This window comes from Panthera tigris, chromosome B1 (genome assembly GCF_018350195.1).
Source record: "Panthera tigris isolate Pti1 chromosome B1, P.tigris_Pti1_mat1.1, whole genome shotgun sequence".
Lineage (NCBI taxonomy): Eukaryota > Metazoa > Chordata > Mammalia > Carnivora > Felidae > Panthera > Panthera tigris.
The window spans coordinates 26560116-26582193 of NC_056663.1; the positions used below are offsets into that span (position 1 = coordinate 26560116).

Sequence of the window (22078 nt, forward strand, 5' to 3'; positions counted from 1 at the left end):
TGCTGAAGCAAGTGGATTTCTGTGACAAGAAGAATGAGCCTGCACCCAAGCCTCTCACCTTATACAAAAATTAACTCAAAATGAATCATATATTTAAATTTAAAATGTGAAACTATAAAACTTTTAGAAGAAAATATGGGGGAAAGTCTTTGGGATTTAGGGCTAGGCAGAGAATTCTCAGACTTGACATAAAAGCATCCCATAACTGATAAAAAGTTTTTTTTTTTTTTGCTCTGAGAAAGTCCATGTGAAAAGGATGCAAAGGGAAGCTATTGATGAAGAGAAAATATGTTCAAGCTACACATCTGACAAAGGGCTTATATCTGGAATATACAAAGAATTCTCAACACTCAACAGTTAAGAAACAAACAAAAGTCTCTGAACAATCCAATTAGAAAAAGGGCAAAAGATATGAATGGACATTTCACCATAGAAGGTACATAGATGGGAACAGAGCCATCTACGAAAGGGCGTCCACCTTAATTAGCCATTAGGGCAGTGCGGACTAAAAGCACAATGAGTTAGCACTATGCACCTCTCAGAATGGCTAAAATAAAAAATTGTGATGCCCCCATAAGATGATGAGGATGTGGAAAAATTGTGTACATTGCTGGTGGGATTGCAAAATGGTACAGCCACTCTGGAGAACCGTTTGTCAGTCTCTTACAAGACGAAACATGGTGCTACCATATCACCCTGCAATTTCACACTCTTGGGCCATCACCCCAGATAAACAAAAACTTATGTTCACGTAAAAAATATGCACATGAATGTTCCTAACAGGTTTATTTGGAATCGCCCTAAACCAGAAGCAACTCAGTGCTCTTCAATATATTAATTGTTCAGCAAACTGGAATGTCTATACCATGGAATACTCAGCAATAAAAAGTAACAAACTGATACATGGAACAAGTTGGGATGGATCTTCTGGGAAGTATGTAGAGTGGAAGCCAATCCCCAGAGGTTATATACCATATGATTCCATTTTTATAACATTCTCAAAAGTACAAAATTATAAATGATGGACGCCAGATTTGTGGTTGCCAGAGGTCAAGGCCCCAGCGGGATGGGGGTGGGGGAGCAGATAGGGAGAAGAGGGAGCAAGGCGGTGTGCCTATAAAAGGACGACATAAGAGGCCTTCGTGATTGAAGAAATGTTCTACGTCTTGACCACATCAATGTCGGCATCCTGATTGTGACGTTGTATTATACTTATACCAGATGTTATCATTGGGGGAATTTTGGTAAACAGTACCCTGGCTCTCATTAATTCTTAAAATTGCATGTGAATCTACAATGATCTCAAAATAACAAATTTAATTTTTAAAAAAAAAGAAACTTTAGTGCTTTCTGTCTGGGCTTAGTTTGATGCAAGTAAATGTAGTAAAAACATATGCCATTTAGGAGAAGAAAAGGCTAACATCACCATGGGAGGGACTTGGTGACAACGTTCTTTTTCTTTCTAGATTCCCCAGAGCACTTGGCCCCAACTGCAGCCTTGCCCACAGAAGTGCTCAGTAATTTTGGGGGCGCCTGGGTGACTCGGTTAAGTGTCCAACTTCAGCTCAGGTCATGATCTCATGGTCAGTGAGTTCGAGCCCTGTGTCACTCTGTGCTGATAGCTCAGAGCCTGGAGCCTGCTTCGGATTCTGTGCTCCGTCTCTCTCTGTCCCTCCCCTGCTCATGCTCTGTCTCTCTCTGTCTCTCAAAAATGAATAAGTGTTAAAAAAAATTTTTTTAAAGAAAAAATAAAGAAGCACTCAGTAATTTTGTTTTGTGTATTGTTGTTAGTATGGAGTAGAAGTTGCCTTGTCAGGAAGTTTAATTTTTGTATGTAAATGTGAGACACATACCTACAAGAAAAGGCAACTCCAATGAGGTTCTTGTGAACAAGCCAGTGATTTTTGTGTGTGTGAAGGAAGATAATAATTATCTCTGATAGCATAACCAAAACATAACCAAGCCCTTTTGCAGAATGTGGGGTTAAATTTTTGTGTTTTGCTCCCATAGAAATTTTGTTTGTCAGCTTGCTTTTGTTTTCTTTTACAGGATATCCTTGAACTACATTCACTAGCATAGGAAGCAGGAGGCTTATAACTTCTGTGCTCTCAGGAAAAGGTTCTCACCCTTTATTTCTGGGCCACGGGGCTCTTAGGAAGTGTCCTAGGAGTCCAGGGAGGGGAAATGGGCATGGTTCCCTGCTTCTCGCAATTTCCACCTTGGGCAGCTCCTTTTCCATCTATTTTGTAAATTGCATTCCCATAATATTTGGCTCAAGAACAGATTTCAATGCTTCGTTATACATTTGAAAAGCGCCAGGGCTCCTGACTGAGGTGGCTGTTCCTCAGGGCTGGAGTCTCTCCGCATTCCCTGTCTGGGGAGATAGCAGGGACACTGAGCAGATGAGGAGTGAGGGATGCTGGGAGGGGGAGAAGAACCAACGCCTTGTGTCAAATGCCTTCCTTTCTTGATCTGGCTACTGCAGGCAGTGGAATTCATTCAGTGCTTCCCTCAGTCCTGGCCAGAACCAAGAACGCCTCTCCTGAAGCTTTGGGGCAGAAACTCCCCTTGTGAGAGCAGAGAAATGAGCTGGTGCGAAAGGCATTTTTGGACAGAAAATATTTTTTCTTTGATTTTTCTTTTCAGAGTGTGTGTGTGTGTGTGTATAATAATTATGCATGAGTAATATAAAGCATGAGGATTCAAGGTGGGGAGGTGATTGATCAGCTGATGGAAAAGCTACTGGAGAATTCAAATGAACAAATGCTTTGTCACATGAGCAAATGTGCAAAACAGTGTGCACAAAGAATTTACGAAAATATATGGGGGGGTGTTTCAGTGTTTCGATCATGGATTAATGGCAAATGATTAATAATAAAATACTTTTTTAATAACATGGTATGATAGTAGGATGAGTGAAATGTCACCTAGCTAGCTCCACCTTCAAATGGGACCAAGGTGTCTCCCAAAGGGCTATTAACTAGGTGGCCCTGGAGGTGGCCCCGGTGGAAGAAGTAAGTCATTTCTCTTTCTCATCAACTGTAACAGCACAGGTTGTGATGTGTGGTGTCCCTACTTTCTCTGAAAGAGGGGTGAACCCTGGAAAGGCTCACCGCCCCCCCCACTAGTTCCCTTTGGGTATATTGGGGCTTCGTAGAAACCTTTCCAAGTCCCCACAGCACTAACATGAGGGTTTTCTCAGCAGACCTTCCTTCAGTTCTGGCTAAAGGTCAACACCAACAGGAGGAGGTGACAGATTTAAAAGAAAGATCATGTGGGCCAGCAGGACGGGAGGCCCAGGATGCTTTGGAGATGAATTTCCACCTCCTTCATTTCTGTGCTTCTTAAGTCCTCTTGAACTTTACGGGCCAGAGAAAGATGAGCTGAGACCATGTCATTGGCAAAATTCCCAGGAGCACTTCCGTGTTACTTTCTGGGGACCAGGGCTTGCATGACTGCTAGATTCAGTCTCTGTCTCTGTCACGGTAAACAAGTTTCTCAGGGAGTCTGTCATGCCCTATTTGGTGGGGACCACGGGGAGGGGAGAGAGAGGTAGTAAGACATAAGTCCAAACCGTGAATAACCCCTTTCCTCTTTGGATTGACTGGAGTTTCCAGAGGGCTTTTGGCCCTCAGCGCTACAATTAGGAGACAGAAAACCCAACCAACAAAAACACATCTAAACCACAGACAAAATCACCACTCCGTTGTAACCCATCCAAAAAAAAAAAAAAAAAAAAAAAAAGCACTATCCAGCCAGACTGATTTGAGCCCACGGCTGGGTTTTCTGAGCTCCCCAAAGGTCTGAGAAGATCTCCAGGCCCAGGCCAGGTGAGCACTGTCAGGGCTCACTCCAGGGTTTGCCAGGGCTTGCTCCCCACTCACGCTGAGTGCTCCATGATAATTCATAGCACCTCTGCTCCTTTTTTTTTTTTTTCATGCTTATTTATTTTTTGAGAGAGAAAGGGTGTGAGCAGGGGAGGGGCAGAGAGAGAGGGAGACACAGAATCTGAAGCAGGCTTCAGGCTCCGAGCTGTCAGCAAAGAGCCCAACACGGGGCTCGAACTCACAAGCTGTGAGATCGTGATCTGAGCCAAAGTCAGACACTTAACTGACTGAGCCACCCAGGCACCCCAACTCTGCTCCTTCTTAAAAGCATTCCCATTTGGGCCATAAACTATATGGTCTCTAAGTGAACACATGGAGAAGTGGACTCCAGGCCTCAGCCCTGGGTCTGTGTGTCCACTCTGAAGCCTCACTCTCCCTCGGAGGCTTTTCTATCAGGGCCAGCAAACTACAGCCAGCAGTTCGAGTCTAGTCCTTGGCCTGATTCCGTATTGCTGTACAGGCCCACAGCTCAGAATGGCTCTTACATTTGTAAAGTTTCGTTTTTTGTTTTTGTTTTGGAAGAATATGTGATAGAGGCTGAATGCAGCCCAAAACGCCTAAAATCGTCACTCCCTGGCCAATTCCAGAAAAAGGTGGCCAGCCCCTGCTCTAACCTTCTCGTCTTGCAGTTGGCGGTGAAGGGCCAGGATCCTGGATCATTGTTAATGTTTTCGACCCCAAGGAAAATGACCGTCATGCCTTCTCATCTTACTGCTGCCAAGTTCGAGTCCAGCGGAGGGCCCGATGCTACGGAGACACATCGGTAAGTTTGTGAATGACGCCAACTGAACATGTCACCTACCAGAGAATCCCATGTGGACATAGACTGCCATGGAAATTCCCTCTCTCTCTCCTCGTCAAGGCTCCTCATGGCAAAGGGAGGGGAAGGAGGGTTAGAGCCTTGCTGTGCTACCACATGGCTTCCACTCCCGTGGAAGTCAATGCTGAGGCCGCCAGTCCTGCCCGTCAGCGACAGCGCCTCCGTAGCCACAGGACCCTTTGGTGGTTTCTTGTCCCCGATCACACCCACTTGGGCCCTTGGATACCCAAATCACGTGCTGTTTGCATTTATGCTTGCTCGTGGCCTGTGGGCCTCGTGGGTGCTGAGGAAGCCTTTGGGAGGGACATGCCATTTGCATCTAAAGACGTGTTCACTCCTCCCCGGTTTTCTGCATCTCTCCAATCTGAGGGACTTCTTTTCAGAACGACTTCTAGTCTCAGTTCTGTGAGAGTGATTCTAGTGTTACGGGGAGAATTCTTGGAAAAAGAATAAAAGACCCATGTGGTCGTCCATGGCGTTACCACTGACTGGGTATGTGACTTTAGGAAACACACCCAGGGCCTTCATACCTTTTACCCATGAAAACGAGCTGGTGTCTCTTCAGCTTGAACACGGGTGTTATGAAGTCCAAGCTGTTGTCTGGAATGCTATTCGTTCCTGTGATTCTTATGAAGAATGTAGGCAGGATACATGGTATTTCTCACAAGTTTATATTTAGGAGCATTTTTCAAAAGAACGTGTTGGCTGGCTCCTAAGTACTCAGTATCATTATCCTTAACCTTATCCCTGCTGGAAACACTCAGAGCCCCTTCAGGAGAGCACATGACAGGGGGACAGCAGAGTCAAGGCCAGAGCCCAGGCTTCTCGAATCCTTACACTGACACACAGCATAACCCACGGCTTTTCCTGGCTATGAGAGGATTCACCTTGAACATGAATGTCTCTTACAGGGTTTGGGTAGAAGCAGCATCTAGCACCGCCTTGCACATGATAGATAAGCAGTAAATGTTGAGAGTAATTCAGGACTGGGTGTTTGCTATTCTGGGGACACTGCCCTAGAAGAGTGTTTTGTTCTGTTGTTGTTAATTTCCTCCAGCCATCTCGGAGCTGTCTGTCTCCTAAGTTAGACTTCTTTAAGGATTATGCAAACCGTACTGAATCTCAAATAGACATTCATAGAAACCACTGTTACTTTCCTCCCCCTGCCCATTTCTGCGAAGGCCAATTGTGGGCAGTGCCTGGCAGCCTTGAGGAAGGCAGTTGTGTGTAGGTCCTTTTTTGCGTTTATTTACTAGGTGTTGAGGTTTAACGGGCTCTACCTCCCCACTGCAGAACCCCACTGCCTTCTGCAGTGCGGCACAGCCCGAGTTACAGGAAACATCTGGCAACAATTTGCCTCTCCCTCTGTCCCATCTTCTGAACTTTGAAATAAAATGTCCCTAGAAATATATTTTTTTAATGTTTTATCATTTATTTTTGAGAGAGAGACAGAATGCGAGAAGGGAGGGGCAGAGAGAGAGACGCACACACCCAGAATCCAAAGCAGCTCCAGGCTCTAAGCCGTCAGCACAGAGCCCAACGTGGGGCTTGAACTCACAAGCTGTGAGATCATGACCTGAGCTGAAGTCAGACGCTTAACCAACTGAGCCACCCAGGCACCCCAAAACGTCCCTGGAAATCTTACTTAGGGTGAATGTCTGACACCCAAAGGAGAAGAGGTCCCACCAGGAGCTGGTCCGTTTTGCTGGTTATAGTTTGAGTAAGTAGTTACAAGCTACCATGGGCATTTACAGTTTTTCCACCTTTAAAAACAGTAAACCAGAGGGGCGCCTGGATGGCTCAGTTGGTTAAGCATCCAACTTCGGCTCAGGTCATGATCTCGTAGTTTGTGAGTTCGACCCCCCCATATTGGGCTCTCTGCTGTCAGTGCAGAGCCTGCTTCAGATCCTGTGTCTCCCTCTCTCTCTGCCCCTGCCCTGTGTGCTCTCTGTCTCAAAACAAAACAAAACAAACAAAAAAACCCCACACGTTAAAAAAAAACCAGTGAAACCAAAAATATGCTTCAAGAGCAAATGAGAGGGTAGGAGACATGCCCTCAGATCAGTAAAAATGGGTTCCGAACAACACTGGCCCTGTGCTTCTTCCCTAGCACTTATTTCTGTCACTATGACCAGCTTTACTGCTGTGACAACTTCAAAAGCAATTATCACCCTTACCACCCTTCCTGTGTGTCTCACAGCTTTTCAACTCAGCCACTGATTGCAGTCCATCCCTCTGGAAACCTATATTCTGTATGTCGAAACATACAGATTGAAAATAATTCTCCCCAGGGGTGCCTGGCTGGCTCAGTCGGTAGAGCGTGCGACTCTCGCTCTTAGGGTTGTGAGTTCAAGACCCACGTTGGGCATAGAACTTGAAAGAAAGAAAGAAAGAAAGAAAGAAAGAAAGAAAGAAAGAAAGAAAGAAAGAAAGAAAGAAAGGAAGGAAGGAAGGGGAAGGAAGGAAGGAAGGAAGGAAGGAAGGAAGGAAGGAAGAAAGAAAGAAAGAAAGAAAGAAAGAAAGAAAGAAAAGAAAATCATAAAAAACATTCTCAGCCTCTAACTGACTCCCAGAATAGAGTCAGTTTTAAAATAGAACAGTTTCAGTTTTGTTTTTTCTACCTTTATTATATTTTCGCATTTGAGATACAGACAACCTACTCTCTTACACCACACAAAAGACACCCATTCTTGTGATTTTAAAGTGCATCCCCCCTTTAACTTTGTGTACAAAAATATTTATTTTTTTAAAACATGCAGACGTTTCACGACAAGGCACTTTTAGGCATCGAATGAAGACAAGCCTTCCGTTTTACATTCACACTGAAGTAAAAGTGAGCCACAGTCATCGCAGCTGCCCTCCTGGGGGTCCTCACGGGTCCAGAGGTCTCTGGGATCAGATCACCCAAACTGCAAAAACATTCACAGCTTTACAACTTGGGCCGACGAGCTTGACGACCATGGCAAGGCAAAGGCGCGTGTAACCACAGCCGAACTTCCCGGTCAGGAAGTGCACAGAACCTGCCAGAAGGTCTTCCAGGACCCTGTAAGGTCCCATTATGCTCATGACTTTTTATTCCCAGTATCAGTGATGGGCGCCTCCCAGAGCAGAGGGCCACACATCCAGGGGAGGAATTTTACAGGAGGAAACAGGTGGGCAACACGCAAGGTTTTCGTTCACTTCACAGAGAGGGAAGAGCCCAGAAAACAGGGCACTTTTAAAAAATGAGCTGACACTTTTTTGGTTTATAAACATAATATACAACCCATTTAACATCCAAGTGACTACAAGCAATGCTTGTTTTTAAAATGCAAATTATATGCAAGGATCAAAACCACAAAAACATTCTTTTAGCAGTTCACAATTTACACCTTTAAAAAAACGTTGAAAAGAGTAATGTTTTGCCACAGTTAAAATTAAATCTTAGAGGAAAAATAAATTCTACCTTGACTCTGAAATGGTTTTAATTTCTGGAGAACTACGTAAACTCCCCTTATTTCTCACCAGTTCCCCTACCATAAGAATACTTAAAAAGAGAAAGAGAAAAGAAACCCATTCAAATGCTCCATACCTTCCAAGAAACACTGAAAGCTTATTTATTACGTATCTTTCTATAGTCCAGCTTATTTATTGCACCTAATTTGCCAATGCTTCCCAGGGTATTTGGGAAATAAATAGGAAATGAAACGGAGCTGGTTCTCCATTTCTGGGCGGGAGGCTGGTCCTTTGGGGACAACCTTGGGAAGGGCACTGGGGCTGGGGGACGTTGGTCACCATAACCGACAGCTGTCTGAGGGTCAAACCCCCAAGTCAGGCTGCAATGACGTCTCCAACTAAGAAACTTGTCACTGTGTGTGGACCTATTTACTGATGGTGAGCTCTGAAAGAAGGAGAGGTTCTGTTGAAGCAGGTCCCGGGGCCATCTGTGGATATCCTGGGACAGAACTAGACCAAAGGGAGATGGACTGACGACTGAATAAAGACAGTGCAACTGTTCAGAGGCCCCTCGCTCAGCGAAATGACTGACAGGGAACTGCATTCTCTCGCCAGGGGAGGGTCTTTGCAAGCAGGTGACGACTTGCCTGGGAGGCTGAGCATCCCAGGTGTACTGGCTGGGGGGCGTTGCAACCAGTGCCCCCAGCAACAAAGCTGGGGTGAGCTGCCAGGAAAGAATGGTGGGGGGAGGGTTTATGGCTGTTTTAAGAGATACTGATCACTGAATTACCATATTTCAAATTTGACCCCGGAATGTCTGAAGATCACCATTACTGAAAAAACGAACGGGAGCCACCTGAGGCATTTTTCTTTTGCATAGAGAGTGATCTCGTTCCCTTTAGTCTGGTAACATGTAAATGACAGTGCACCCTGTACCTTTCTTGACTGGACGGAGGTGGCCCAGGACTTCTTAAAACAAAATATATTCCCGACCTCTATGAAATCAGTTTTGCTTCCATTCGACTTTGATTTGCACTATCAATCGTGCTGGTCGCCAGATCCGTAACAACAAAAGTGCCGTCTGTGTGCCTGATGTAAGATATGCTTAGAATAAAACACAGTTCTGCCCAAGTTCAGCACAAGACAAAAATGTGACTGTCCCATATATTGTATTACGCAATCCCCGAGTCCTACCCACCTGGGAGAGGCATAAGCAATAAAGCACTAGGTCGCTGACTAGTAACAGCCAGTTTTAGGAACGAGAACTAACATCAACCACCACACCGCTTAAGAACATTTAAAAAGTCGAAATATGTTAAAGTTCAAAACAGAAAGAAAAAAACAAAAAAAAAAACCCAACCACAAAACTCTAGGAGCCTGGACCCTCCATACCTGCCTGGCACCAATGGACAAAGCCACAGAAGCCAGGAGGTTTTTTTTCTAATCGGTCTGGAACACGCAAGCCAAAGACGACTCCTCGCTTGCCGATGCCAGTAGCTGTGCCTCCGTGTCCAGGCAGCTGTGCACCCCTCTTCCTGCCTCACTTTACGCAGATCAGGCAAAAGGAAAACAAGACAGCCATTTAACTAAGCTCCAAAAACAAAAGCAAAACAGAAAAAAAAAAAACCCAACCTTCTTCAAATACATATGTAAAAATATTTTTTAAACACCCCCAAGTACAAGCCAATCTTGCCCAAGAAAACTCACAGGCTCTGGGGATCCATCTGTCAATGAAAGTCCCAGGAGTCTCACATCAGTATGAACCAACAACTTTTAATGCATTAGTCCAATATGGTTAAGAACAAGTAACCTCTGATATTTCAGAGTCGCCAAACATGGAAAATAAAATATGAGAACTTGGTGAGGTTTTTCTCCCTGATCCCTTTATGCACTTGCACTCCATAAATAAGAAGCCCCAGGTCACAGTCCCTGCGTGCTCAGAAAGAGGCCTGGGTGTCGCAGATCACGGTCAGCATTAGACCAAACACTCACTGAAGGCTTTGAGGATAGATGGGATCTGCAAATTACAATGTCCTGAACACGGCAGGAAGGAGGGCTCTCGAGGAAAGGAGAGTCTCAAATCCCTTTGTGAAGAATGGGGTGCCTGCAAACCGGCGAGCGAGTTCAAACAAATCCTGTAACGGAGCCGTCTGGTGACTCAGGAGCGAGTACTTCGAAAGCTCCCCCAAACGCCAAGCGGACATGCTACCCGCGTCCCACCCAGACTGTCCTGCCTGTCACAGTCTGTAACCCAGCACTGGAGCCGGTTACTTTTGCTAACTGGGGCATCGTTCTCTGCTGGACGCTCTGTGGGGTCAGAAAGAGGAAATGCCTGTCTTCAGCACAGGCTAATTTGCCTTGCTTATCTTTTCCTCTGCATCAGATGAGCTGTGGACGAAAATAAAATGCAAAAAAAAAAAGAGCACAGAGATAAAGCGTGAAGTACGTGGAGACCCGGAACAGCAGCAGCAAGGGGTGGGGGGTGGGGGGGCGACCCGGCTGGGCAGACAGGGCACAAAGATGAGCCGCAAGGGTCCAATGGGAGGTGACTGGGCACGGAGTGACTTTCAGGTGACTGATTTTCCACATCCCGGGGAGGGAGGCGCGGCCCCTCCAGGCAGCCGGATCACGCTCCTGGTTGCATCATTTCAAAGCCACTGCCCTCCAGCTTCTCCAGCACTGCCCGCAAGGCTGGTTCCCGCCCAGGCCCTTCCCGCACTGGTCTCCTGCTCCGACCCTTGAGGCTGAGGCCGCCGCAGGTGCCGAGCAGACCAGCACCCCGCATCTACCCTGGCGTGCGAAACCAGTTGTGAGATCTAACCCTGGCTGGGTTTTGCTGGCTTCAGAAAAAAGTGAGTAGGATCCTTTCTTTTTCAAAAACTGTGCCTAATGGCAGTTCAGCTGCTCTCTGGCTCCGTCTCCGCCTGCCTGTGACTGCAGCTAGACTTCCCTGGACCCACTCAGCCATGCTGTGTCACGCACAGTCACTAGTAGTAGGGCCCTAGCTTTTCGTATCCTAAATAACTAGGCCACTCTGGAAACAGACCGTAGGAACACCGAGGGCTTCCAAACTGGTCAAAGGATATTCCAAAATCTGGTCCGTTCTGTGGCTCGGCTGTTCCCTGAGAGGACTTCAGTTCAGCCCGGATGATCCTATAGTTTTTGCCTTTGTTGCTGTCCCAGTAAGTCTGTCCGCGGCACTCAAAGCACACAGCAAACTCTATTCTCTCGTAAGACTGAACCTTCTCAGGTAAGCTAATGTCAAAGGAGAACGTGTCCCTGTCTGAACCAGCGTAAGTGTCCTTCACATACCAACAGGGAAAGTCTGTGAAGCTTTTCCAAGTGTCAAATGTCATCCGTATTTTCACCGTCTTCTCAAACGCCAGGTTCTGCACTTTCACTGTGCCAGCAATCGCTCTGTCTTTCAGCACACAGTTTTCAAGGCATACGTGGTCGGTCTGAAGCCGATTTCTAAAGTCTAAGTAATCTGCGGAAGGCTGTGAAAAATCCAGAACAAAGCTCTCGCTCTCTGCTGTCGTCAGACTCACAATGTTGTCTAGGAGCTCAGTGATGTTAAACGGAATATCTAACGGGTCATCGAATTCCGAGAACACTTTGACCATTGTCAGGGCCAGCCCTTGGTTGTCTGCGAAGGACACCCGCTTTTTCACCTTTTTCTCCTGCACGGTGGGGGCCACCACTCCGCCGGCTTCATCCTTGCTGCTCAGCTGAATGCAAGGCCTCAGTGGTTTGCTTGGCTTTGGCGAAGCCTTGAAGGCGAACCTCTCTCTGCGCAAGGAAGGGGCCATGCAGCTGTACCTGCACTCTATGTCCACAGCCATCATTGGGTTAGAGGAACAGGCTAGAACCCTGGCAAAAGGGGAAAGAAAGAAACGGCCGTGAGATCAGACAGAAGTTAAACTCCTCATTCGAACGGGGACTGGCGAACAATGTCTGCCTTCAGCTCTGGCCCAGCCCCTCTCCCCCCCTCCCACCCCCCACCCCCCCTCCGCTGTGGTTCCGTATTAACTCAAGTGTGATCCAGCATGACCTTGGGTTCAGGGGACATTAAGACTGTAAAGTGGGGTGAAAAAGAGGACTGGGGTCAAAATAAATGAAAAAACAAACTATTTTCACAGGTTTTTCTGTCGGAATTTCTTGGGGGGCCTCACATGCCAGAGCGCTTTGGGGAATACTGAAAAGAACAGGAGGTCTGCAAGAGTTCCCAAACTTATCTAAGGAATCCTTTTTTTGTGGAACAGCTTGCGGAACACATGTTCTGAGGAACACACTTTGGTGAAGACAGCTTTAATAGGATAAAAATAAATGAACTCATGCCACGAATATTGGTAGTACCTATATGCCAGATATTATGCTAGACACTGGGATTCAATGGGGAAGACAGACACAAAGCTGTACAGTAGGTTTTTATTTTTATTTACTTATTTAAATATTTTTTAAAATGTTTATTTATTTTGAGAGAGTGTGTGTGTGCACACGTGAGGGAGGGGCAGAGAGAGGGGGAGAGAGAATCCCAAGCAGGCTCCTGGCTGTCAGCATAGAGCCTGATGTGGGGCTTGAACTCACAAACTGTAAGATCATGACCTGAGCTGAAGCCGAAATTGAGAGTTGGTCACTTAACCAACTGAGCCATCCACGTGCTCCTAGATTTTTATATTCCAGCATATTTTTCTTTTAAAAAATGCCAACAATTCAGTTGTTTTCAGCCTTTCATATAGGTGAATATTTGTTTTTTTCTGTAGTGGAAAATAGTCTCTATAAGAATAAAAGGCAAAGAGAATCATGCTACAAGATCAGGTTAAATCTGACTTCCTAAAAACTATATTTTTCTAGAAGTGAGAAAAAATAAAACCAAATGATTAAAGACAAACTGGGAAAACATTTTATAAAAAGCATGGCAGCAAAGAGTTAATACCTTCATATACAAAGAGTTCCTACAAAACAATAACAAAGTAAAATAGTCAACACAGAAAAATGAGCAAAGAACATGAATAGAAGATTCCTGAAAAAAATTAAAATTGGCCCATAAATATACAAAATGTCCAACTTAAAGAATTTAGATTAGAAAACAATGCCTGTTATTGACTACTGAGTTAGTAAAGACATTTTAAAGATAATATAAACACATGTATTAGTGTAAGTCAGCACAACCTTTCTAAATATTCTTCTCATTTTTGGTTCTTTTTTTAACATTTATTCGTTTTGAGATATTCGTTTTATATATTTTGAGAGAAAGAGAGAGAGTGAGAGAGCATGTGAGAGGGGGAAAGGCAGAGAGAGAGGAAGACACAGAATCCGAAGCAGGCTCCAGCCTCTGAGTTGTCAGCACAGAGCTGGATGTGGGGCTGGAAACCCAGGAACCGTGAGATCATGACCTGAGCCTAAGTCAGACGCTTAACCGACTGAGCCACCCAGGCGTCCCGATCATTTTTGGTTCTAATATCGCATACAGGTATTCATTTTAAAGAGTTAATGAAAAATGCATGGGGGTTAATGTACTAAAATGGTCAATGCAGCATCCTAGGGAGGAAAACGTGAGAAAATGAAAATAACCTAAACGAGCGATAACAGGTATCTGGTTAAATCAAGTATACCACCACATCCAGTGATAAAATTTTATATCATCATTAAAACTATTATTTGGAAAAAAAAGATATAACTGGCATAGAAAAAATGGATAATAATATACTGTCAATGTAAAAAACAGAGAAGATAAAATTGTACATAGACTAGATTTGTGGGAGAAAAATATTAGGTATATGCGCAGAAAAAAAGACTAGAGATAGATTTAAAACCCTTAGAATATCCAGGTGATGTGATTTCAGGAACTCTGTTTTCCTGTTTTGTGTTTCTTGTATTTTCCAAAATCATATCAAGGGGTAAAATGAATCTAAAAAATGCCTCAAATATTTAAGATTGGCCAAAAACCTATCCTATCAAACACTACGGCCTCGCTAAAGTCAAGCAATTTTTATCATTCCACTTACCATGGCAAATTTATATTGATTTGATGGTTACAATGGGCTAATGAAGAAGTCAGTGATGAAACCAGCATTAAAATCTGGTCTGTGAACTGCAGAACACAGGGTGTGGATTCCTTCCCAAACCTCTCTCCCCTCGCCATGGCAAAGGGGAAGGTATGTGCTGGGATTGGGCTGCTTGCTCTCAGGCCTGCCCTGGTTCCTGCCCACTGGTGGGGGGCTTCAGGGTGATGGTATATTTGATCAAATATACAAAGAAAAATAAGAACAAAGACGTACTGGGTTTGATCCCATTTTCCAAAAGAAATATAACCCTTCCCCTAGGATGCAGGAACCATTTAGTGATGACTGACTGGAGAAACATACACATTCAAAGCAAAAACAATAAATTATAGCTGCAATGTAGTTATCTAAACATACATTTTATTTTATTTTATTTTTTTAATTTTTTTTTTAACATTTATTTATTTTTGAGACAGAGAGAGACAGAGCATGAATGGGGGAGGGTCAGAGAGAGAGGGAGACACAGAATCTGAAACAGGCTCCAGGCTCTGAGCAGTCAGCACAGAGCCCGACGCGGGGCTTGAACTCACATACCGCGAGATGGTGACCTGAGCCGAAGTCGGACGCTTAACCAACTGAGCCACCCAGGCGCGCCTAAATATAACATTTTAAACGATACTTGTCTTACTGTTTCCCCTCTAACAAAACCAATGAGTGAACATTTTAGGAGCAAATTTGCTTTCTATTATCTGTTTTATCCATGCAATCGTCCTGGAAAGGAAAAGTTCTGACTGAAATAGGCAAGATAGGTTTACAGAGGGTCTGTGGGTTGGCTAATGAGTTCAATGTCAAAAGAAACCCCTAGGGGCTCCTGGGTGCCTCAGTGGGTTGAGCTGGACGTGCTTGATTTTGGCTCAGGTCATGGTCTCACAGTTCATGAGATCAAGCCACATATCGGGCTCTGCACTGACAGATTGCATTGGTTAGACTGCACTGGAATCGTACTTTCAGCTTTAATGTTAACACGGGAAGTTTTTTTTTTTTAATTAAATGTGGATTGAAAATACCCCCAAAGTGAGCATCCCACCCTTGCATCCCAGCCCCTCCCACTCTGCCCACCCTGGACAACCTGGGTGTGACCCAAGGGGGGGTGGAGTTGCCCTCAGTCCACTACAGTCCTTCCTCCTTGCCTGAGTTGGCACAAGGTCAACTGTAAGTTCTCTATCTTCTTCTCTAGATCTCTTCAAGCCTGCAAACCAACCTCCTACGTGCTTTGCCGCACAGTTCATTAGAAAAAGGTTGGGAAACTCAGGATACCGTAGAAACAGAATTCTAAAACAAGCAGATCAGTTAAAGGATCTGCACACTTAAACTAAAGTCACTCTCAATTTCTAATCCTAAAGATTACAAAGACTTAGTTGAAGAGCTTGGTAAAGTTTTCCTGTTTGGACCCAGTGGGTGTAAATTTGCCCCTGAGCTCCCTTCTATCACCAAGCTCTTAAGCACTAGTGGAAATGGGGGTGGGAAGGTGACATCCTGGTCAGAGCCAGCTCTAATTAAACAATTCCACTGGCATTTTCTACAGCCTAATTGGTTTTGCAACGTTCTTCCATCAAAGGCAAAAATAAAGTTAATTACCTGGCCACCCAAGGGCTACTGCCTCAGGGACACTGCACAAGCAATCACTGCCCAGGGTCCCCTTCACTATTTTAGGGTCACCATAACTGGAGGGGAGGACATTAATCCCTGTGGCCCCATACATATGGATACGATCTGACTGTTGGCCGCTTGCCTATCCTCACAGGTGGATCCCAGCTTTTATGACCCAGACCATTCTCTAAGAAGCAGTGTACCAAACTCTGGTTTCATGGAAGCTCTCCTGACCCTCTACTCAGGAATTCCCCGATGGACTGTGACAAGGCTGTCCATCACCCACAAGTCCTCCTAGCAGTGGAGATGTACGAGGTAAGTTTCCTAAGTCTCTGAAAGGAAGGCATCTGGAAGGTGCTTTATCCTCAAATGACATAAAAACGAGCAGGTGCCATCACAGTGCACATCAGGCTGCATCTCAGGCCCCCGCCTGACACTCTCCCTGGTTGCTCAGCCCCTTTCTCCCCAGACCAGGGAATATAAGTCACCAAGCTTGGCCAGGGAAAAAGCCAGCAGGAGAAGACACAGACACATATTTGAACCAGTAGAGCATGACAGAGGACTGGATACCAGTTTGCTGCGGGACAAGATCATGAGAATACGAGTGGCTGTTACTCCGAGTCTCAAACACTTGGGTTCCACATAGATGCCCAAGAGACCAATTTTGCGCCACGAGAGACTGGGCCATGCCCAAGGGTAGATTTCAGGGTTTCTGGTCAAAAGATGGCAAATCCCAGCTCTCCGTGAAAATTGGAGAAAACAGGGAGAGTTCTGCAGAAACACTTTCCCTGTTCCACGAGTGCCAAAAAACACACCTTCTCAGGACGGCTGGTCAGGTTAGATGTCATGGTGGTTTTTCCTGTGAAAACTATAGACTGGTAGAAAATAACCACATGACCTTCACAGTTTCAGACAGCCGAGCTACTGACTTTTTGGCTGTGCCTTTTATAGGAATAAACTTTTTTGGGGATTGAGGCCAAGATATTTGTCCTCCATTTTCATACTCTGATAAGAAAAGGCAGAAAAATCAGATGACAAAGAACCCACCAGGAACACTGAAACTACCTTAGGTAAGCATTCACAACTAGGTTATACTTTTTTAAAAGATATGTCCATCTACCCCTTTGCCATTACTTTACTCCCCCCCAAAAGGTTTGGCTGACATAATATGAATACAGTTGACGTATTTTCCTTTGTACTGAGACCATGGGGCCCTTGTTCACAGCCTTAACAGCCACTTGAACTCTTCTATCCTGTAACCATCATCTAAAGCATCTTTGAGATACACACACACAGCTGCATATTACAGGAAAGAAAACTCCACCTGCCACCTGACAATGCCCAATGTGAAACAGCACTGGCCTGGGAATGCCTGGCTGCCCACTTGGAGCAAATCACTGAATCTGTCCAGGCTTCAGCTTTCTCCTCTGAGGTCCTTTCTGGCTCTGACGTTCTTGTTTGCTAATAATGCCCACTAACTTCTCTTCTCTTCCCACTCACTTTTCCCTAAATACCTCTACTTTCCTCTTGTGGTGAGTCCACAGGCTGTCTTCACTTTAGTCTTGGCTCCTGGACAACCTCGCCAAATGAACCATTTCCTCTTCTCCCCACCCCAGCTCAAAGCTCTAACGTCTCTTTTCCCTGACCCTGGGTCTCCCAAGGAGGCCCGGCCACACAGACCACAGGCTCCAACACCTTTCAGCAACTCTCCCAAGTATTCAAGTCAAGCCTGTCCTCAATTTTCTCCTTTAGAGCAGAAAACAACACCCGACAGGCCACAACTCTTCAAGTATGTCCTTCTGGACCCTATACCCTGTCTTTTACAGCAAGTCCCTTCCACACCCCTTTCTCCGAGTTCAAAAGCGGGGCATGAACAGGGCAGGGGGCAGGCCAGAGCTTCCAGACTTGGAAGATCCCACAGGTCAAAGCCATCCTGACCCTGCCCCCCCTCGGTCCAACCGGCCTGCACCCCGCCCCCAAGCACTCCTGGAGCCTCCTTCGACTTGTCCCTCACCCACCTTTTGGACCGCGGGGAAGCCCCCTTCCCAGCTGGTTCGCTGCATCGGAGAGTCCGCAGGGAGGTGGCAGGAGAGGCCGCCACCACCGGACTACGTGAGCGTCGTGTGTCCGGGAGGCAGGGCTTGCGCTCCGTTCCCGGAGATATGACCCGTAGGGGGAGGAGGACGACGAGGGGGAGGAGCCCAAGTTATCACACCAGGGCGGGGCGGCGGGGCAATCCCGGTCGGAGCTGCGCCGCGAGAGCGTCCCCGCGCGGCAGACTCTCCCCCGCCGTCCCGGGACAGCCCCTGCCCGGGGACCGGGGACCGGGGTGGCTCTGTGTCCCATCGCAACTTGGCGACCTGAGAGATGGCCCAAGTGTGTTTCCTTGCATATTACAGAGAAACCGAGGCGCTGAGAAAAAAAGAGACCTTTCTTGTACTCCAGTCCCCAATTGCCCAATTTAGGGGACACTCTCCGGGACTGTCGGGTCCCAGGCTGGAAGCGCCGTGTCCCAGGTTCGAACTCGGCACAAGAGTCCCAGCCCGGGCCACTCCTTGCGGCCAGACCCGCACTTCTGTGGAACACGTGGATCCAGCCAGGCTCCATCCCACCTCTGGTCCCTGGGTTGCTCTCTCCACTCAAGCGCGTCTAGAGTGTTCCACCCCCGTAGTGCAACTGCAAGTTGGACAGTGCAAGTGCAGGTGGCAGGAACCAAAGGTCTCCACTGCGCACTCCTCGCAGCCCTTTCTCGGCCCTGCACTGGGACTCTAGGGCTTGGGGACTGACGTACCTAGTACAGCTCATAAGTGCCGAAGTACACATGCGCCAGCCCGCGGCAGCATCCGCGCCGAGGTGGCAGGAGCAGAGGCGGCGACGGCAGGAGTGGGGGGCCGGGACTCAGGTCTGCGCCCTGGGCGGGCAGACGCATCCGTCCGTGCGCGAGAGCAGCCCGCTCGCCTCGTCCCTGCGGCCGGTCCCCCGGACTCAGGCTCCCAGCCGCCGCGCTGCTCCCTTTAACTTTCCAGCACCTCTCCCCACTTGGGGAGCCATCCCGGAACCCTTTTCACGTGAACGCCCCCCACAGCCAATGGGCGCGCTCGGGACGCGAGCCGTCGACCAATGGCCGTGGAGCCGCGGTCCGGGATAGCACCGCTTCGCCACGTGATGGGCCCCGCGCCCAGAGTGATAGTGTTGCAGTTCGGGGGCTGGGAAGGGGGCAGTGGGGTCACTCTTTCATCAGAAGCCTGGGGACGGGCGCCAGGGGGCAGAGGCACTTTCCTACAGAGGAGCGTCCAGTTACAGCCAGAAGGCTGGGTCGCAGGCGGCTTTGCCAAATTCCCTCTTCCTAGGCAAAGCCCCTGCGGGCCAAAGCCTGCCTACATTTGCAGACGTAGTTGCGGTTGCATTCACACCGTCCCGCGGTCCGCCTTCATCTTACGCTTGAGCCAGGGGGGTCACAGATGTCCCTTACTTCCCCATCACGTGCGGATCCAGAGGAGCCCCAGGAGAATGTGAAGTGTGTTTGCCTCCGTGTTAGGTAGAGGCGCTCTGGGACTGACACTTCAGCTGTAAGGGTCATGTGGAAAACAAGTAACTACGGATGCTTGCTTTGTGTTAGTCATGGGTCCAGGTGTTAACTGTGAAAGGGATACAGTAAAATCGTTTTAGAAAGTTGTTATTGGGGCCATCTGCCAGAGTACCGAAGATATAGGTATATAGGTAGGCACATTTCAGAGGAAATTACCTGGCTTGAATCTGTTACAACTACCTGTACCAACAGGGCCTCCATGATCTCTGTGAGACACCTTGAAGTCTGTAGAGAATGATGACCCTAAAAGAGACCAGACCCTTCCTCTCACATGGTTTCATTTAAATATATATTTATATAGTCATGTATTCATCTCCTTGGCGCTCAGCTCTGAGCTAGCCACTTCAGGGATGAGGATCCTAGTTTTCTAGTTTTCGTGATGTTTGGAAATTGATAGAGGGTTGTCAGCCTTTTAAAGTGCCAAGACATTAACATAAACAAACCCTACCGTCTTGTGTTACCGTCCTTTTATTTTAAAAAATACTCTTTAACAACAAAAACAAAATAACAATCTCAGAGTAAAGGCTATTCCTTCACATTGGATATATTTAGCTTTATGAACATTCATTCTGTTGAACACGGCATTTGGGAACTTCTGCTTTAAGGGAGATGAGTGCAAATTCTAATTTTACTAGAAATGTAAAACTAAAACTCTGGTGGGTTGCATTAGTCCAATACAAGCCTTCAGCTCAAGACACAGTCTGCCTATCTGAAGAGGAATTATTAGCTTCTTCCTTCTCTTTCAGTGGACATATATGATAGAGGACCACCTCTGAAATCAGCTGTTGGTAGGCGTTTGGCAAACACAGTTTCCATGGAATATTCCCTTTGCCAACTCTCAACCCCTTTTATTAGCTGATGAGTAGGTTGAGGATTTATTAAGCCAAGTGTTGGCTACATTTCTCAAGGGTAGCGAGCATGCTAGAGGAGTGGGCAGAGATAAAGAGCCAACCCGTGTTGCAACATGAATGCAGGCAAAAGGCGATCTGAACCAAACTGGGAAGGAGTTGGGACAAGTAAATACAAACCTATAGCATTAAGGTTTGGAAGCATCTTCCTTACATGGATCTAGGAAACCATGGGTCATAATTTCCCCTGTGGGTTAGGTGACTATTTCAGACCAGGAGAGTGGGGCTAAACTTAGTTGTGGCACACCACAGTCTTGGTAGGTAGGAGTGTGGCGTCCTTGAGTTTGAAAAGAGCACGGTCTCCTTCGAGATCAGAACAGAGCTGGGAAGTCGGCTGTTCTGGGAAGTAAGTTCTGTTCCAGCAGAACTCAGCAACTCCCGTGCCCCAGAAGCTGAGAGCTGGACTGGCCGTTAGTCACAATCTTGTCTCACTGTCATTTTATAGCAGAAAGAAAGTAAAAACAGAATGTGTCAACCTTTTAGTCAACGCATACCAAGTTCCTTTTAGACTATCTGGCACTCAATTTCATTTAATCTGGCCTTAGTTTCATTTAATAAGCCAACTCTCCCCACAAAAATAAACCAAAATCCTAGTAGTGCTAAGCAAAGCTAATTATCATTTTCCCATAAACTTTCTTTTTGGTGGCTATTCGTGGCTATTTGGTGGCTGTCTTCCTTGCACTTGGGCTCAGCTTCAGTCTTACACATTTGTTTATTCATTTAACACATTATTGAGTAACTACTATAAACCTGGCTGCTGAAAGTGGGAAACGAGTGAAATACGATCTTACTTTCAAGAAGCTCTTAGGCTAATAAGTACTGATGTAGAATAAATGTGTGTGGAAGGTTCATTTTCTGTATTTTGGGAGCTAAGAGGAAGACTGCTTCTGTGTGGCTGTGGAGGTGGGATGGGAGTGAGGAGGGTCAGCTGAGGAAGTGAGCATTGAACAGAATCCTGAAGGGGGAGTCAGAGTTTAGGGGTAACGGGGGAGAGCATGGCAGGAATTGGCAAAGGAGCAGAGTTCTATATGTTCCCCCAAAGAATTTCCACTGTGCTGATTAGAAAATAAGTCTTCTTTCTGGCTTAAATGTGAGACAGTGTTTCTTTATGCATGGGTTAACATCAGCTTGCTGTTCATCCATAAAGTTTTTGAAAATATCATTAATATCTTATCTCCTTCTCAACCGAGCACATTTCAAAAACAGCCAAGCCCAGGTCTATCTTCATCCAAGATTTTGGAAGAAAAATCTCTTTTTTCTTTTCTTCTTAGAGTCCTAACTTTTCCTTCTCTTTGGATAAAAATTGTTGCAAAGTGCCTCTAAATATAAATAACCAGCATCAAGAGTCAGAACTCAAGAAGAGAACATTCTTTTGCCTGATCAGAATAGAAAGTGGGAAAGACTGTTCCCAAACTGCCTAAGTGAATTTATATTTAGACAAGTGGAGTTGTTTGCACCTGTCAGAGCTGCAGACATGTTCTGGACGCATTAGGTTACCTGGGGCCCTCTGCCCCTCTTTCAGATCTGACTGAAAGAGACTTGCTAGGTCATGTTTTACGGGATAGGCATCTGAATACTAACAGGGATTCCGTAAGCCTCTTGTCTATGGAGAATGTCTCCTTTGTGTGGGAGAAGACCCTGAGGAGTTTACACATCCAAGCTCCCAGAGCCCAGTAGGGCATTTTCCTCACTGGGGAGGGCCTTTGAGTTCCCGAGTGAGGCTAATGTGTTACTTTTTTAAAAGTTACATATACGGAGCGCGTCGCAGCTTCTTCCTATGAACC

At 46.3% G+C, this 22078-nt stretch overlaps 1 protein-coding gene, 1 long non-coding RNA gene and 1 other non-coding gene across 4 annotated transcripts in view; 2 read left to right on the forward strand and 1 right to left on the reverse strand.

Moving 5' to 3' along the window:
- The window catches only part of LOC122237859, a 79375-nt gene extending 73243 nt beyond the window's left edge, over window positions 1-6132 (forward strand). Inside the window, exon 5 of the long non-coding RNA XR_006216552.1 lies at window positions 4517-6132. This is a non-coding gene — a long non-coding RNA (uncharacterized LOC122237859). The remainder of the gene's footprint in view (window positions 1-4516) is intronic.
- Window positions 6133-7002: 870 nt separating this feature from the next.
- TRNAE-CUC lies at window positions 7003-7075 on the forward strand. Its single transcript has one exon. It is a non-coding gene; the product is annotated as a tRNA-Glu (tRNA).
- Window positions 7076-7313: 238 nt separating this feature from the next.
- On the reverse strand, window positions 7314-18790 carry PPP1R3B (protein phosphatase 1 regulatory subunit 3B). Of its 2 annotated transcripts, none has more exons than XM_007093945.3 (2): window positions 18589-18790; window positions 7314-12012 (listed from the first exon to the last, which is right to left on the reverse strand). In XM_007093945.3, exons 1-2 carry the CDS (start codon window positions 18618-18620, stop codon window positions 11130-11132), a joined length of 915 nt encoding a protein of 304 aa, XP_007094007.1. In that variant the 5' UTR covers window positions 18621-18790; the 3' UTR covers window positions 7314-11129. The 2 variants fall into 2 exon arrangements, with proteins under 2 accessions (XP_007094007.1, XP_007094008.1); XM_007093946.3 differs by lacking the exon at window positions 18589-18790 and adding an exon at window positions 17816-18563.
- Window positions 18791-22078: the final 3288 nt, after the last annotated feature.

Coding starts and splice junctions, on each gene's coding strand:
- PPP1R3B (XM_007093945.3), bottom strand. CDS start 18,620: ATGTGTACTTCGGCACTTATGAGCTGTACTAG. Junction 12,013..18,588: donor GCACTTATGAGCTGTACTAG/GTACGTCAGTCC, acceptor CCCTTTTGCCAG/GGTTCTAGCCTGTTCCTCTA.